We start from the raw sequence: 13,594 nt of genomic DNA, 5'->3' as shown, positions 1-13,594 counted from the left end.
ATTGGATCTGCATGTGGTGAGTCTCTGGGCACCAATGGGCTGCAAAAAGGTCATGGGAAAGGTGCCAGCTTGCTAATGGATGAGGTTGCCGATGAGTTCTGCTGCAGAGGACTTAGATGAGGACTTCAATTGGGTGATGTACAGAAAGAGGCTGAGGGGCACGCATTATGAAAATCTTGGTGGCAGGCCTGGCTGAAAACCTGCAGTCACTGTTGTGGAGAATAGAGGAGAGTGGCTCCAACTTGGCACAGGTCTACCTGCAGAACTTGGAGCCCATCCTTTCCAGCATGGGATTGGTAACTGACTCCATGAGAAAAGCTGGGGAAGCAGCTTCTGGTGGCCGATACCTCGGTTTCCATTGCAGCACATGCCACCCAATGTCTGGGCGCTGCAGTGGAAACACAAACTGAGGTCACAATATCTCAGCTTGATGCCACGCAGGCTGGAGCTACTGCCATCATGACTGTGGGCACCAGCGCTCAAAGGGGCTTTTAGTATTTCATGGCAGTGCAGCAATCTGTGCCCCAGAAGACTACAAGGATTGCAGAGTGGCAGTGGGTCCATGGAGCATGAACCTGCTGCCCCCTCTCAGGAAGACAGCATTTGTCTTTTCACCACTGCCACTCTGTCTGTGCCCTTGCCTGTCAGCCAGCAGGCCACATTGCTGCAGCCTGGGCCAGGCTGGTGCAATCGGAAACCAGACTTTGGGATCCACCAAGGCCTCGACCAGGGAAAGTCAGCAGCCTTCCACCAGCCGTGCTACAACCACTGATGTAGTGCTGCACCGAGGCAGCAGAACAGGCAAAGATAGCCAAAAGACAGGCACTAAAGGAATGCACAAGGGTGGTTAGTTGAGTCTTGCATGGTTTATTGTTTTCTTTGTTGGACAAAGTTAATATGAAATGGTTATTTTTTGGTCGATTTTATTTCAGGAGTGTGGCTGAGAGGACCCTGTGATGGTGTGTTACTGAGGGATGGAAACCTGTGGGATTTTTGGACAATGTGGATCTAGGTTGTATTGATGGGAACCTGGGCCAAAAAGGGTGCTCATGGACAGCCGGTCCAGAAGGTGGGCATAGCAGCTGCCTCCCTCTCCTCATCCTCCTCCTTTTCCTCCTCCTCTTCCTCCTGAGGTGGTTGCTGAGTCTGTGGTGGCAAGGGCTGTGCCCCATGATTGCCAGGTTGTGAAGAATGCAGCAGACCACCACAAACCAGGACTCCCATTCTGATGAGTAATGGAGGGTTCCTCTGGAGCCATTCCCACAGCGGAACCATTGTTTCAGTACTCCAGTTATCTGCCCAGTGATGTTTCTCATGGCAGCTGGGCTCTTATTATACAAGTGCTGGCCACAGGTGCTGGGAATGTGGAGGGGAGTCATCAACCAGGCCTTGACGATGGACAGCCTTTGTTGCCCAGTAGCCTCCTTCTGTTTTGAAAGATTGCCGGAACAAAGAACTGGCACAAGATGAACACATCATGGCTGGTACCAGGATAGTGGGCATTCACTAGTAGGATGATACATGATGTGCCAAGTGTGGTTGCATGCCAACTGCACACTGAGTAGTCGCAGTGCATCTCAGCATTGAGATGTGGCACCTGCAAAGTTATTCAGTTGATGGCACCCTCCACCACGAGAAAGCCCACTATCCTGGCAAAGCCACCTGCATATTTCACCTGCTTCTCTCTGTTTGGAAAGAACACCATGAAGTCTCTTTCTCCTGGTGTGCAGAGACTTTGCCACCTCTCTGACACAGCGATGGGCCTTGTCTGAAGGCAACACAAGCAGAGTGCACACCATTTTTCTTTTAAACCAACACCCGTAGCACCGAAACTACTGTCACTAAATGGAGTCAGATTTTGCTGCCTCTCTATTCAGTCTTACAACATCTGCAGTATTTTGATTTTTTTCCTGGTATTTCCAGACGAATTGGGAGCTGGCCTTTCCCAAGCTTGTCCCAGTATTCCCAGAGGTGGCCTATCCCAGGCTTGTCCCATTGTTACCAGAGTAGGCCAGCTCAGACTTGCCCCTGTATTCCTAGAGGTGGCCTATCCCAGGCTTTTCCCAGTATTGTAGAATGGACCTATTTTTGGCTTTTCCCAGCATCCTAGAGTGGGCATTGTCCCAGTATTCCCAGAGCTAGATGTCCCATATTTTTTCAAGTATTGCCAGAGCTAACCTGTCCCAGGTTTTTCCAGCTTTCTCAGTATTGACTACTAGACTATAAATTTACTTCTTGTGATATTTATTCAAACTGGTTTTGATTTCAAACAGTTTTGGGTCATAAAACTACAGAATAGACTATGATAGCTTTCAGAACCAATTAAAGATTGTTGGAAAGCATTAGTTCATTGGGTATATTAAAGACAATGCAATTAAGGAGCACCTTATTTATTCCAGAAGTGTAAATACGAAGAATTTCTTGCAGTTACTGTTATTATATTGGCAAGGCAGGAGGCAATTGCATATAAAGCTTCTCCTGGAAGTAATTGATAAAGATTTATTGGCATCTGAAAAAGCCTCCAAAAGTAGGATTGTTTTTAAAGAAAGAAAATGCACAATATTTAGAATGAGGAGATTTGGCAAGAGGATTTGGTAAGAAAATCCAGTTAGGAGATCTAGCATGGGGATTTGCTTTAGAGAATCTCCAGGGAGACCAGGTAAGGAGGCTCCATAAATGAAGTTGTAATTTGCTCTTGAAATCCTCTTGTTTCTTTGTTTGGTTTTGGGGTTCCTCTGTTATGGGTGATACCTGCCTTCTGGACACATTCATCTCCCTAGATAACTCCTTGTAATGACTAGTTGGAGTGAGACATCCAAACTACAAACTATTACCCTTTCTGAACGCTTTTATATGAGACTCTGGGCAAGAGTGAAGATTTGTTTCTGATCTTTCCCTGTTGGATCAGTTGGAAAACTCATAAAGTGTGGACTTGAACCGTATAGACAGTAAGCCCCAGATTTAGGGGCTGGTCTTTGCTGAATTAACTACTAATAGTTGGTATTGCAATGGGATTCGGGGTCTCTAGACCAGGGGAGGAAGGATCAAATAATTTTCCTACTCCTGCAGTCATGGCTCAGTGGTAGTACTCTCACCTCTGAGTCAGATAGTTTTGGGTTCAAATCCCACTCCAGAGACTTGAGTAGATAACCTGGGTTGATACTCCAGAGCAGTACTGAAGGGGTGCTGTGCTGTTGGAGGTTCTTTTGAATGAGATGTTAACCACAGGTTCTGCTAAGGGTCTGTCCTCTCAGATCCCTTGAGAGTTTTCAAATAAGGGCAGGGGAGTTCTCTCACTGTCCAATATCACTAAAAAAAACAGATTATTTGGGACCTTCCTGTATGTAAATTAGCTGCTATGTTTATGTCAGAAAAGTAACTAAAATTAACTTGTTTGGCTGTAAAGCACATTGGAATGTGCTGAGGTTGTGAGAGGTTGTGAAAGGTTCTATATTTTTGCAAGTTCTTTCTTTCTCTTGGTCTTCCTCTCTATCTTTTTGGTAATCTGCTTACCTGGATGTGTGCAGCTCCAACAACATTTAAAAAGCTTGGCGCCATTCAGTCTGTTTAATAGGCACCTCACCAATAGGCACCAGTGTACTGTGGCTGAGTGTGTGCTATCTACAGGTTGCAGCACAGCAACTCACCAAGGTTTCCTTTGTAGCATCTCCCAAACCCACAGCCTCCATAACCTAAAAGGACAAGGGAAAACCATCACCTTGAGGTGCCCTTCCGCATCACATGCCACCTGAATTGGACATATATTGCTGTTCCTTCACTGTTACGAGGCCAAAATCCTAGAATTCATTGCTTAACAAAACCAAGAGAATATCTGCATCACATTGACTATAGTGGTTCAAGAAGGCGGCCCACCACCAACTTCCCCAGGATATCTAGGGATGGGCAATAAATGTTGGCCTTGCCAGTGGCACCTGTGTACTGAAAATGAATTTTGGAAAATGAAGGTGTATGGATTGCAGGTAAGGTATATACAAGCTCAGCTATGCTAAATGGCTTGCGCTTCAACACTCATTGTTAACATCCATGAACAGCCCTGAGAGTCAGCAGCAGCTGTAGAACAATACCCTGGCAAGGGAAGAGGGAAATTTGGAGGTATGTATAACTTAACACTTCCAAAAGATTAAAAAGTAATAATTTAATGTATGTAACACAATAAAATCTGAACGGGTTGTTACTAGTTACAAACTGGAATACTGATTCTCATTGGTTGAAGTTCCATTAGTCATCACAATTTCAGTATTAATATGTAAAATGAATGCACTCAATCCCTAGGTAAGTTTGCCAACACAATATCATCTGCATTGCAGGTGGTTTAGAGATACCCAGAATAGACACTCCAACATGTAAGTATAGTCATTTTAGCCTTTTCTGAGATGTCAGCTAAAGTATAAGACAGGAAGATCCAATAGTTTTCCATTTGTTAGTATATGTGTCTTGTATTAGGCCTAATATGTGTACCTACTTCTTTAAGATTTAATCTATACCCGAAGGCAAAAAGTAGTATTATCCTTCAACTGGAAGATACACTGCAAGTGAGACTTACTAGACGTGTTTTATTCTTTGAGGTCTAAGATATAGGCAAGAAGCCACAATGGAAGATATATTGACTTCAGAAACTTAGGGCAGAATTTTCTGCCTGTTAGAGGGGATGTGTGGGCACATTCGCGGGTGGGGGTGGGCCGCCATTTTATGTTGGCGGGCCAATTAAGGCCTGCCTAGAGTGACGTCCGCCCTGTAGCGCTGTGTGCTCCCTGTGCAGTCTGGTGAGGGGGTGAGGGGGGTGGGAATTCCCTGAGCAGGTCCCTGCGCTCTTTCATGCATGTGTGAAAGAGCCCACAGATCTCCCTGAGGCAAAGTGCTGCCTCAGGGACACCGCTTCAACTTTATAAGCTGTGCTGAATGGAGACAAAAAAAATTGTTGACGTGTCCCCTCATGTGAAACTGTCACCTGAGCTGGGACATGTCAATTACTTGAATGTTAAAACTTTTTAAACATTTTTAAAACCTTCATAAAACCTCATCCCGCCCGTGGATGAGGTTTCATGTTTTTTCGGAAGCCCGCCTGGGCTCCTGGCCTGCCCGCCGACTGTAAGGATGCATGTCCGACGTCACCCCATGTCATTTTATGCGTCGGCGTGTGTGTCCCGCTCTCGCATGCCGACCGGGAAATTCTGCCCTTAATCTGCAGTTTTTCATAGCCTCAGAACAGAAAATGCAAAAGAACAACTGCGGTCATCCTCTTTCTACCCAATTATTGCCTCCATCTCTCACCAACCACAACCTGCATTTATATAGCTCCTTTAATGTGGTAAAACATCCCTGGGTGCTTTACAGGAATATTACCAAACAAAATTTGACACTGAGCCGCATAAGGAGATATTAAAACTGGGGGATAGACAGAAGGTCAGAAATGAATGAACGCAGACTTCCTGGAGGGTTGTAGGGCTCAAGGAGGTTAAAGAGATAGACAGGGATGAGCCCTTGGAGCGATTTGAACACAAGGATGAGAATTTAATTATTTGCAATAGCTATCTCACCATATTGTGCAAAGGATCGTCAATGGGAATGGGTGTTCTCTTTAGCACTACTAAAGTCTGCTAGCTTATAAGTAAGAATACCATGAGTTAGCTATGTAGAGCGAGCCTCATAGAAGCGTTCAAAATTATTTTGCCCATTTTCTAAAGAAAGCAGTAAGATAGACTTATTTGTATCGTGCTTTGCTTGGCTTCAGAATATCTCAAGGCGCTTTACAACCAAAGAAGGATTTCTGACGTGTAATCACTGTTGTGATGTAGGAAACATTAACAGAAGGGAAGTTCAATTCTGTTGATTATTTAATAATTAAAAATGATTAATGTGCATTATCATAGTGAACATAAATAATGCCCTCACAATAACCCCTCCCCTACAATGTTCTATTTACCTCAGTTTCACTGAAGTTCTATAATCTGCCTCAACGCTGATGTGGGACATACTAAGGCAGCGTGAGAGTTAAAGAATAAGAGTAGCAACTGTCTCTCAGGGCAACCCTCTATTCATGTCTCCTAAATGACCTATTTGGAGCTTGAATATGAACAGGCCCAGGCAGAACCATAATAGAAGACTTGGTTGGAGATGCTCAGACCTCATGACCTTGCAGAAGGAAGTGTTGAGCCACCCCTGTCCTAGGAAGCTCAAGGAGGAAGAGGAGATACTGTCGCTATGGGGAATGGCTGGGCTAAGAAACACTGAAACAATTTTTAAATTCACATCCTTTTTTTCCATAGCCGCATGCCTCCTAATCGTTGTAACCTTCTCCAGCTCTACAACCCTCTGAGATATCTGCGCTCCTCCAACTCTGGTCTATTGGCATACACAATTTTCACTGCCCCACCACTGGTGGTCGTGCTTTCAGCTGTCTTGGCCCTAAGCTCTGAAATTCCCTACTTAAACCTCTCTGTCTTTCCACCTTTCCTCCTTTTAGTTGTTCCTTAAAATATACCTTTAACCAGGATTTTGGTCACCTGTCCTAATATCTCCTTTATGTGACTCAGTATCAAATTTCTTTGATAAAGCACCTTAAAATATGTCTCAATGATAAAAGTGAGATTGGGCCAAATGGCCCCTTATTGTGCTACATAAAATACCCTCTGAAAATCTGTACATGCTACATCTATCACATTCTTTTTATCAACATAATTGATAAGTTCTTCAAAAACTCTGTGAAGTTGCCAAACACAAATTTACTTTAACAAATCCATATTGGCTGACTTTGATTCTCCCATGCATTTCTAAATGTTAACTAATTTTATCTGAAAGTTTTGGATTCTCAGAGTTTGTCCGCAACCTGCATTAGACTAACTGATAAAAAGCTATCTACTTAATTCTTCTCTCCCCCCTTGAACTGAGCTGTCTGAAATTCCTTTGCCTGTACCCCATTAAAATTAGGAGATTGCATCCACTGCATTACATGTTGCTAACCCTACAGGATTGGAGCCTCCAGGAATTGAAGGTCAAACTCCAGGACACTGCTGTGTGCAATCCTGGAGAAAAATCATTGGGACGTTAAAAAAGATTGCTCTTTTTTGGTCATTTTCTTTGAACATTTTTCTTTACCAGATATAAAAATGTTGAAAATAGGGCAAAAAACAGGCTGTTTGGGTGACAGTCAAGCATCATCCAATTGGATAATGAATCTTTTTGCTTTTCAGTTAGCGTAGAAAGGCAGTATGTCACAAGGGTATAGATGTGTTGGCCGACTAATGACAGGAGTGTGGGGGCAAGTCATGTGATGAAACCTCCAGGAATACATTTAATCATTGTTGGCAACCCTAACTGCATTATGCTTACATAGTAAATACTAGATGTGGAGGAAAGAGTGCAAGCCTTCTCAAGTAGGCCTCTTAAAGGTAAATAAATGATGGTTTCTCCTGGAGATTAAAAAAATGTTTTTAATTGTCTGTTGCTACATTTTTATCCAGTATGTTACTAGCATATGCACAACAGAGTACAGAAGTGTTACAGTATACAACTTCAGGACATCCTAAGGTTTTTTTTACAGCAAATGAAGGACTTTTTTGAAGTATAGTAACTGTTATAATGTTGGAAATGCAGCAGCCAATTTGCACACAGGAAGGTTTCACAAACAACTAAGTGATAATGACCAGGTTATCTGCTTTTAGATGGTGGTTGAGGGATAAATGTTGGTCATGACATCAGGGAGAACTGCCCTGCTCTACTAGTCAAAACATTTTTTATATGCACTGCGGGGGTTTAATGTCCCTTCTGAAAGGTAGCATCTCCGGCAGTGTGGCACTCCTTCAGTACTGCACTGGAGTATCAGCCCAGAATATGTAGTGAAATCTTTGAAGTAGGGCTTGAACTGACTTAGACTCAGGACGGACGACTGTTTCCCCAAATGGTAATGGGCTATTGGCAGATAAAATGTGCCCATAAATACTTGGTTGGGGAGCATGAAATCTGGCAATGCTCATCAAAAAGGGGAAGATACGGTTGCAGCAGAAAGTGGATAGATGTTTATAATGGCACATTGGAGATATCCAGGTACTACCACCGCTGTGTGGGAATGTGGACCTGTTTCTCTAGTTGGCCCAGCTCCCTCAAGTGCAGGACATTGTAGGTGCCATGCATGTGGACATTAGAACTCCTGATATTAAAAACATGGCTCACATGAGCATTCAATTTATATTCAGGTTGCAATAACTTGGTTTTTATTTCCTGGCACACACAAGATTGAGGGGTGACCATCGAGGTGTTTAAAATTATGAAAAGAATCCGGTAGAGCTACAGGGAGACTGCATCCTCTGGTGGAGGAATCAAGAATGGCAGGAATTAATCGTAAAATTGGAGCCAATCTTATCAGGAGTAAAACCAAGAAGCACCTTTTTTCCTCAGAAGTGCAGTGAAAATCTGGAATTCTCTCCCCCAAAAATGCTGTTGCTGTTGACACATTTGGAACTTTCGAGGCTGAGATTGATGGATTTTTGTGCAGTAAGGGTGTCAAAGGATACGGAGCAAAGGATTCAAGGTAGAGGTCAACCATGATCTAACTAAATAGTAAAGCAGCCTGGGGTCTGAATGGACTACTCCTGTTCCTATATTTCTGTGGTATCTGATTAATTAAGTGTGAGTTCCAGTGTAGGGTAGGGTGCCTCAGTAGTTTTTAAAATTTATTCTTTCATGGGATATGGGCATCGCTGGCTAGGCCAGCATTTATTGCCCATCCCTAATTGCCCCTGAGAAGGTAGTGGTGAGCTGCTGCCTTGAACCGCTGCAGTCCCTGTGGTGTAGGTACACCCACAGTGCATGTTAGCAAAGGAGTTCCAGGATTTTGACCCAGAGACAGTGAAGGAACAGCGATATAGTTCCATGTCAGGATGGTGTGAGCCTTGGAGGGGAACTTGCAGATGGTGATGTTACCATGTGTCTGCTGCTCATGTCCTTCTGGAGCTAGAGGCTGCAGAGGTTTGGAAGGTGCTGTCGAAGGAGGTGTGACAAGTTGCTGCAGCCCATTTGTAGATAATACACACTGCTGCCACCGTGCATCAGTGGTGGAGGAGGTGAATGTTTAAGGTGGTGGATGGGGTTCTAATCAAGTGGACTGCTCTGTCCTGAATGGTGTTGAGCTTCTTGAGCATTAATGGAGCTGCACTCATCCAGGCAAGTGGAGAATATTCCACTTGTGTCTTGTGGATGGTGGACAGGCTTTGGGGAGTCAGAAGGTGAGTTACTCTCCAAAGAATTCCCAGCCTCTGACCTGTTCTTGTAGCCACAGTATTTATGTGATTGGTCCTGTTATGTTTCTGGACAATGGTAACCCTCAGGATGTTGATAGTGATGGATTCAGTGATGATAATGCCATTGAATGTCAAGGGGACATGGTTAGATTCTCTGTTGTTGGAGTTGGGGTCATTGCCTGGCACTTGTGTGGTATGAATGTTACTTGCCAGTTATCAGCCCAAGCCTGAATATTGTCCAGGCCTTTCTGCATATGGACACAAGCTGCTTAAGTATCTGAGGAGTCGCGAATGGTACTGAACATAATGCAAACATCCCCAATCCTGACATTATGATGGCGGGAAGATCATTGATGAAGCAGCTGAAGATGGTTGGGCCTGGGACGCTACCATCAGGAACTCCTGCAGTGATCTCCTGAGACTCAGGTGATTGATCTCAAACAACCACAGCTATTGTCCTTTGTGCTAGGTATGACTCTTACCAATGGAAAGTTCTCCCCTGGTTCCCATTGACTTCAGTTTTTCTAGGACTTCTTGATGTCATATTCAGTCAAATGCTGCCTTGATGTAGTGGTAGCTGCACTTCCATTTATTGGTCCAAAATGATTTGCCCTTGTTCAACTAAATCAAACAGAACCTTTAAATGAATTCTTGTCCTTAGCACATTCTAATGAGCAACCAAGAATAATGAAGTAAAAACATTGGCAGGAAAACTGTCCAATGATGGCCCACCACTCAGCAAAAGCAGCAAATGCATGGGAATTTAACTCAAAACACAAATGCTTGCTATAACAACTGTGCAACCTTAGCTAAACTTTAAGAAGCCCACTGAACTGTCTGAACTGTCCACATTCCAGGATCTCCAGTGTTCTCACTTTACATAAACGCATGACTCACCCGGAGATTCAGCATAGGATTTAACTTCATTAATCTCCCGATCGAAATGAGGCCAGGACATGTCTCCAGTGTGCCCCAGAAACAGAGTATTATAAAATGTGGTGGACAGTGAATTAGGAATGCTAACTCAAAGACCCAATTTTTCGCCCCATACCCACTACAAGTTGTGGTTAACAGCTTTTCATAACTGCAACACAATGCTGCATTCTTTTATTTCAATCAGCTTATAAGGTTAAGTTCTCTCAATTACATTCTGGCTGGATAGTTGAATTGTACAGTCAGGATCCCAGATCTCTGCCCCTCTGCCACTCAGTCAGTCACTGCTACCTTCCTCCTCCCAACTGTGCTGGCCTATCTACTGCCTTCAAACTTTATTGCCTCTGCCTCTCTGAATCGTCGCCATCACCCACCCCATGTCCTCCAATCATTGCTGTCTCCTTCAATCCCCCAAAGAAACTTCAGACTGGAGTTTTTTTTAAACATCAAAATTATTCTATTTAAAAGTGACATTTTTTAACAAATGGAATCAATGTTTATATAAAGCTATTGATGATTATTTGAAAGGATACCTGCCTGTTACTTATTGGGGACATCATTGATCCCACAGTCAATCAGGATAAATTTGAAGCTTTCATTTTCAGTTGAAAAAGCACTTTTTAAAAAATAAAATAAATTAAAAAGAAAGAAACTTGAATTTATATAAGCGCTTTTCACAACCCCAGGAATGTCCCAAAGTGCTGCACAGTTATTGAAATACTTTTGAAGCATAGTCACTATAGGAAATATGGCAGCCACTTTGAACACAGCAAGATCCCACAAAGAGCAATGGAAAAATGACCAGATCATCTGTTCTTTTTTAAGTAATGCTTGTTAGGGGATAAATATTGGTCAGGACACCTAGAATGGGATTTAAACCTACAACGTTCTGGCTCAGGGACAAGAATGCAATGACTGAGCCATAGGTGAGTTCAACCCTTACGATGAAATGCTCATGGTGACTTTTCAGTTCATGAGTAGAGTTGTTATGGATTCAAAGATCAGATTATAATCAGCTAGAAATAAAAAACTTGCATTTATATAACAGCTTTCACAACCTCAGGGCATCCCAAAGCGCTCCACAATCAATGAAATGCTTTTGAAGTCTAGCCACTGTTATAATGTAGAGCAGAAGGCTTCAGTACTCGCGTGAAAAAAATTTTAGTTGTTCATCAAGATTGTTGCAGCCCAAGTAATCTATAGTGCACGGGGCCTTGCAAGGTGTAAATTTGTTCCTGCATGAGGATCTGTCCATTTGTGTGGATCACATGTATGAGTGTGTTTATTGTTCTGCATGCGTGAACTGGTTGATGTGCAAGACCTCATAACTGAATGCCCATCAGCTCCTGATCAACCCTTCTATTATTCCCATTACAGTTTACTATCGCAAGAACAACCGGTTCCAGGCAGTGAGGGTGAAGCTGCAGAGCCCTGAATACAAGCTGAGTAAGATCAGAACCTCTACCATCATGACCGATTATAATCCAAACTATTGCTTCGCTGGCAAGGTGGCATCACTTAATGAACTCAAGGAAGTGCCCAGGAGAAACATCTCCTTGCTGAGGTGGGTGGCATTATAGCTCTCAGGGAGAGTTAAGAATCATAGAATCTTACAACACAGAAGGAGGCCATTCAGTTCATCACGCCCCTGCCAGCCCTTTGAAAGAACTATCTCATTAGTCCCACTCCCTGCTCTTTCTCAAAGCCCCAGGAAATGTTTCCATATATCCAAATCCCTTTTGAAAGTTACTATTGAACCTGCTTCCTACATCATTTCAGTCAGTGCATTTTAAGATCAGAAGATACGTAAAAAAAATTGCCTTTATCTTTCCTATTCCTGTCACCCCCACCCCCCACCAGTTTTGTGCCAATGATCTTAAATCTGGGACCTCTGGTTACTGATCCTCCAGTCGATGGAAACAGTTTCTCCCTACCTTCTCTATCAAAACTCCTCATAATTTTGAAAGCAATTCAATCTTCTCTTCAGCCTCTCTCTTCTAAGGAGGACAATCCCAGCTCCGCCCAGATTGCTTGGGCTACAGCACTATTGGGCAGCTCAGATGCAGCAAGGTAGGCTTGAGCAGGGGTGGGGAAGCAGGCAGCATTATACTTCTGAAGGCCTAGGAGGATGCCTGTTCCACCTGACCCCTCAGAAATATTGTTACCCTTACCATTTTTGATCCTACTTGGTTGTGCCACTTGATAAAACAGGGTGGAACCTGTATGGTGCAAGCTTCGCCAAGTTAGCTCCCAAAATGGTCATCTATATGTCGCAGGAGCCAGATTTGCATATTAAAATGGCCTGATGTATTGTTTTGGTAGAGATTGATTAAGGCTTGATCAGCCTTGATGTCTCCAGTCAGATCAGGTGATTGATTGTTAGTCAGTTGTGCTCCAGATATACTCAAGGTAGCGTAAGGAAGTGCAGTTTTGGTCCATATATAGGGATATAGACCAGGTTAGACAAAAGTAAAGGTTTTGCTGGGAACAAAGATGTTAAGGGCAGGATTTTCAGCTCGGCATGTGGGCGCGTGTCTGACATGCCCGACCATGAAATAGCGCGTGATGACATCGGGCAAGCATCCCAACATCATCATGCGCTAATGCGACATTTTGGTCAGCAGGCACACATGAGAGTCGGCAGTGCGCCCGCCAACAATTAAGAGGCCTATTAAGGCCCTTAAGCTGGTAATTATGTTGAATTTTTCACTGCCCGTCCAACCTTACGGTTGGCGGGCGGGCAAATAGGCCAGGCGGCCTTTGCATTTATTGCATAACCTCATCCATGGGCGAGGTGAGGTTTCCAACTGTGAATAAAAATACAATAAAAATTTTTTAAACTCATTTTCAACATCTCTCTGTTCATGTTTCCCTTGTTTTTCAAATCTTTATATTTCATTTTTAAATCCTGCTGCTCCCTGAGGCAGCTCTGTGCCTTCAGGGAGCTTCCAGTGAGTGCATACGCCAACTTCAGCGCTCGCCCTCCTTCCGCCCCCCCCACCCTGGCAGCGCTGAGGGTCTCAGCACATGTTTCACGCTGGCTGGCCGTTAATTGGCTAACCAGCGTGAAATCACAGTTGGGGCCCGATTGCAGGCAGCGGACTGTCTCACAGCCGCTCTCGGGCCCACCCACCACGCTCGCCCGACGAGGGGAAAATCCTCCCCTAAATGTGGGTGTGAAGGAGTCATTTAGGCATATTGTAATGAAGAGGGGGTGGAGCGGGAAAGTCTGACCAGAGGTTAAATTTAGAATGCAGGTGTGACTTTGGAGTGTCTTTCTTTTATTGACTGACAAAGAAGATAATGGGTTTGGTTGTGGGAAGGGGATTGTGGGTGCTGAGGGAAAAAAAAACTTGCATTTATATAGAGCTTTTCACAACCACCAGACACGCACTTTACAGCTA

General features: G+C 43.8%; 1 protein-coding gene across 7 annotated transcripts in view; it reads left to right on the top strand.

Annotated features, from left to right (window-relative positions):
- ltk (leukocyte receptor tyrosine kinase) overlaps positions 1-13,594 on the top strand; it is a 223,944-nt gene that overhangs the window by 181,239 nt on the left and 29,111 nt on the right. For all 7 annotated transcript variants that reach the window (XM_041214429.1, XM_041214427.1, XM_041214431.1 and 4 more), the window contains one exon: positions 11,568-11,754. In XM_041214429.1, coding sequence (XP_041070363.1) covers positions 11,568-11,754 — 187 coding nt within the window. The remainder of the gene's footprint in view (positions 1-11,567; positions 11,755-13,594) is intronic.

Source organism: Carcharodon carcharias, chromosome 20 (genome assembly GCF_017639515.1).
Source record: "Carcharodon carcharias isolate sCarCar2 chromosome 20, sCarCar2.pri, whole genome shotgun sequence".
NCBI classification, from domain to species: domain Eukaryota; kingdom Metazoa; phylum Chordata; class Chondrichthyes; order Lamniformes; family Lamnidae; genus Carcharodon; species Carcharodon carcharias.
This window is presented reverse-complemented; position numbering and strand designations above follow the sequence as displayed.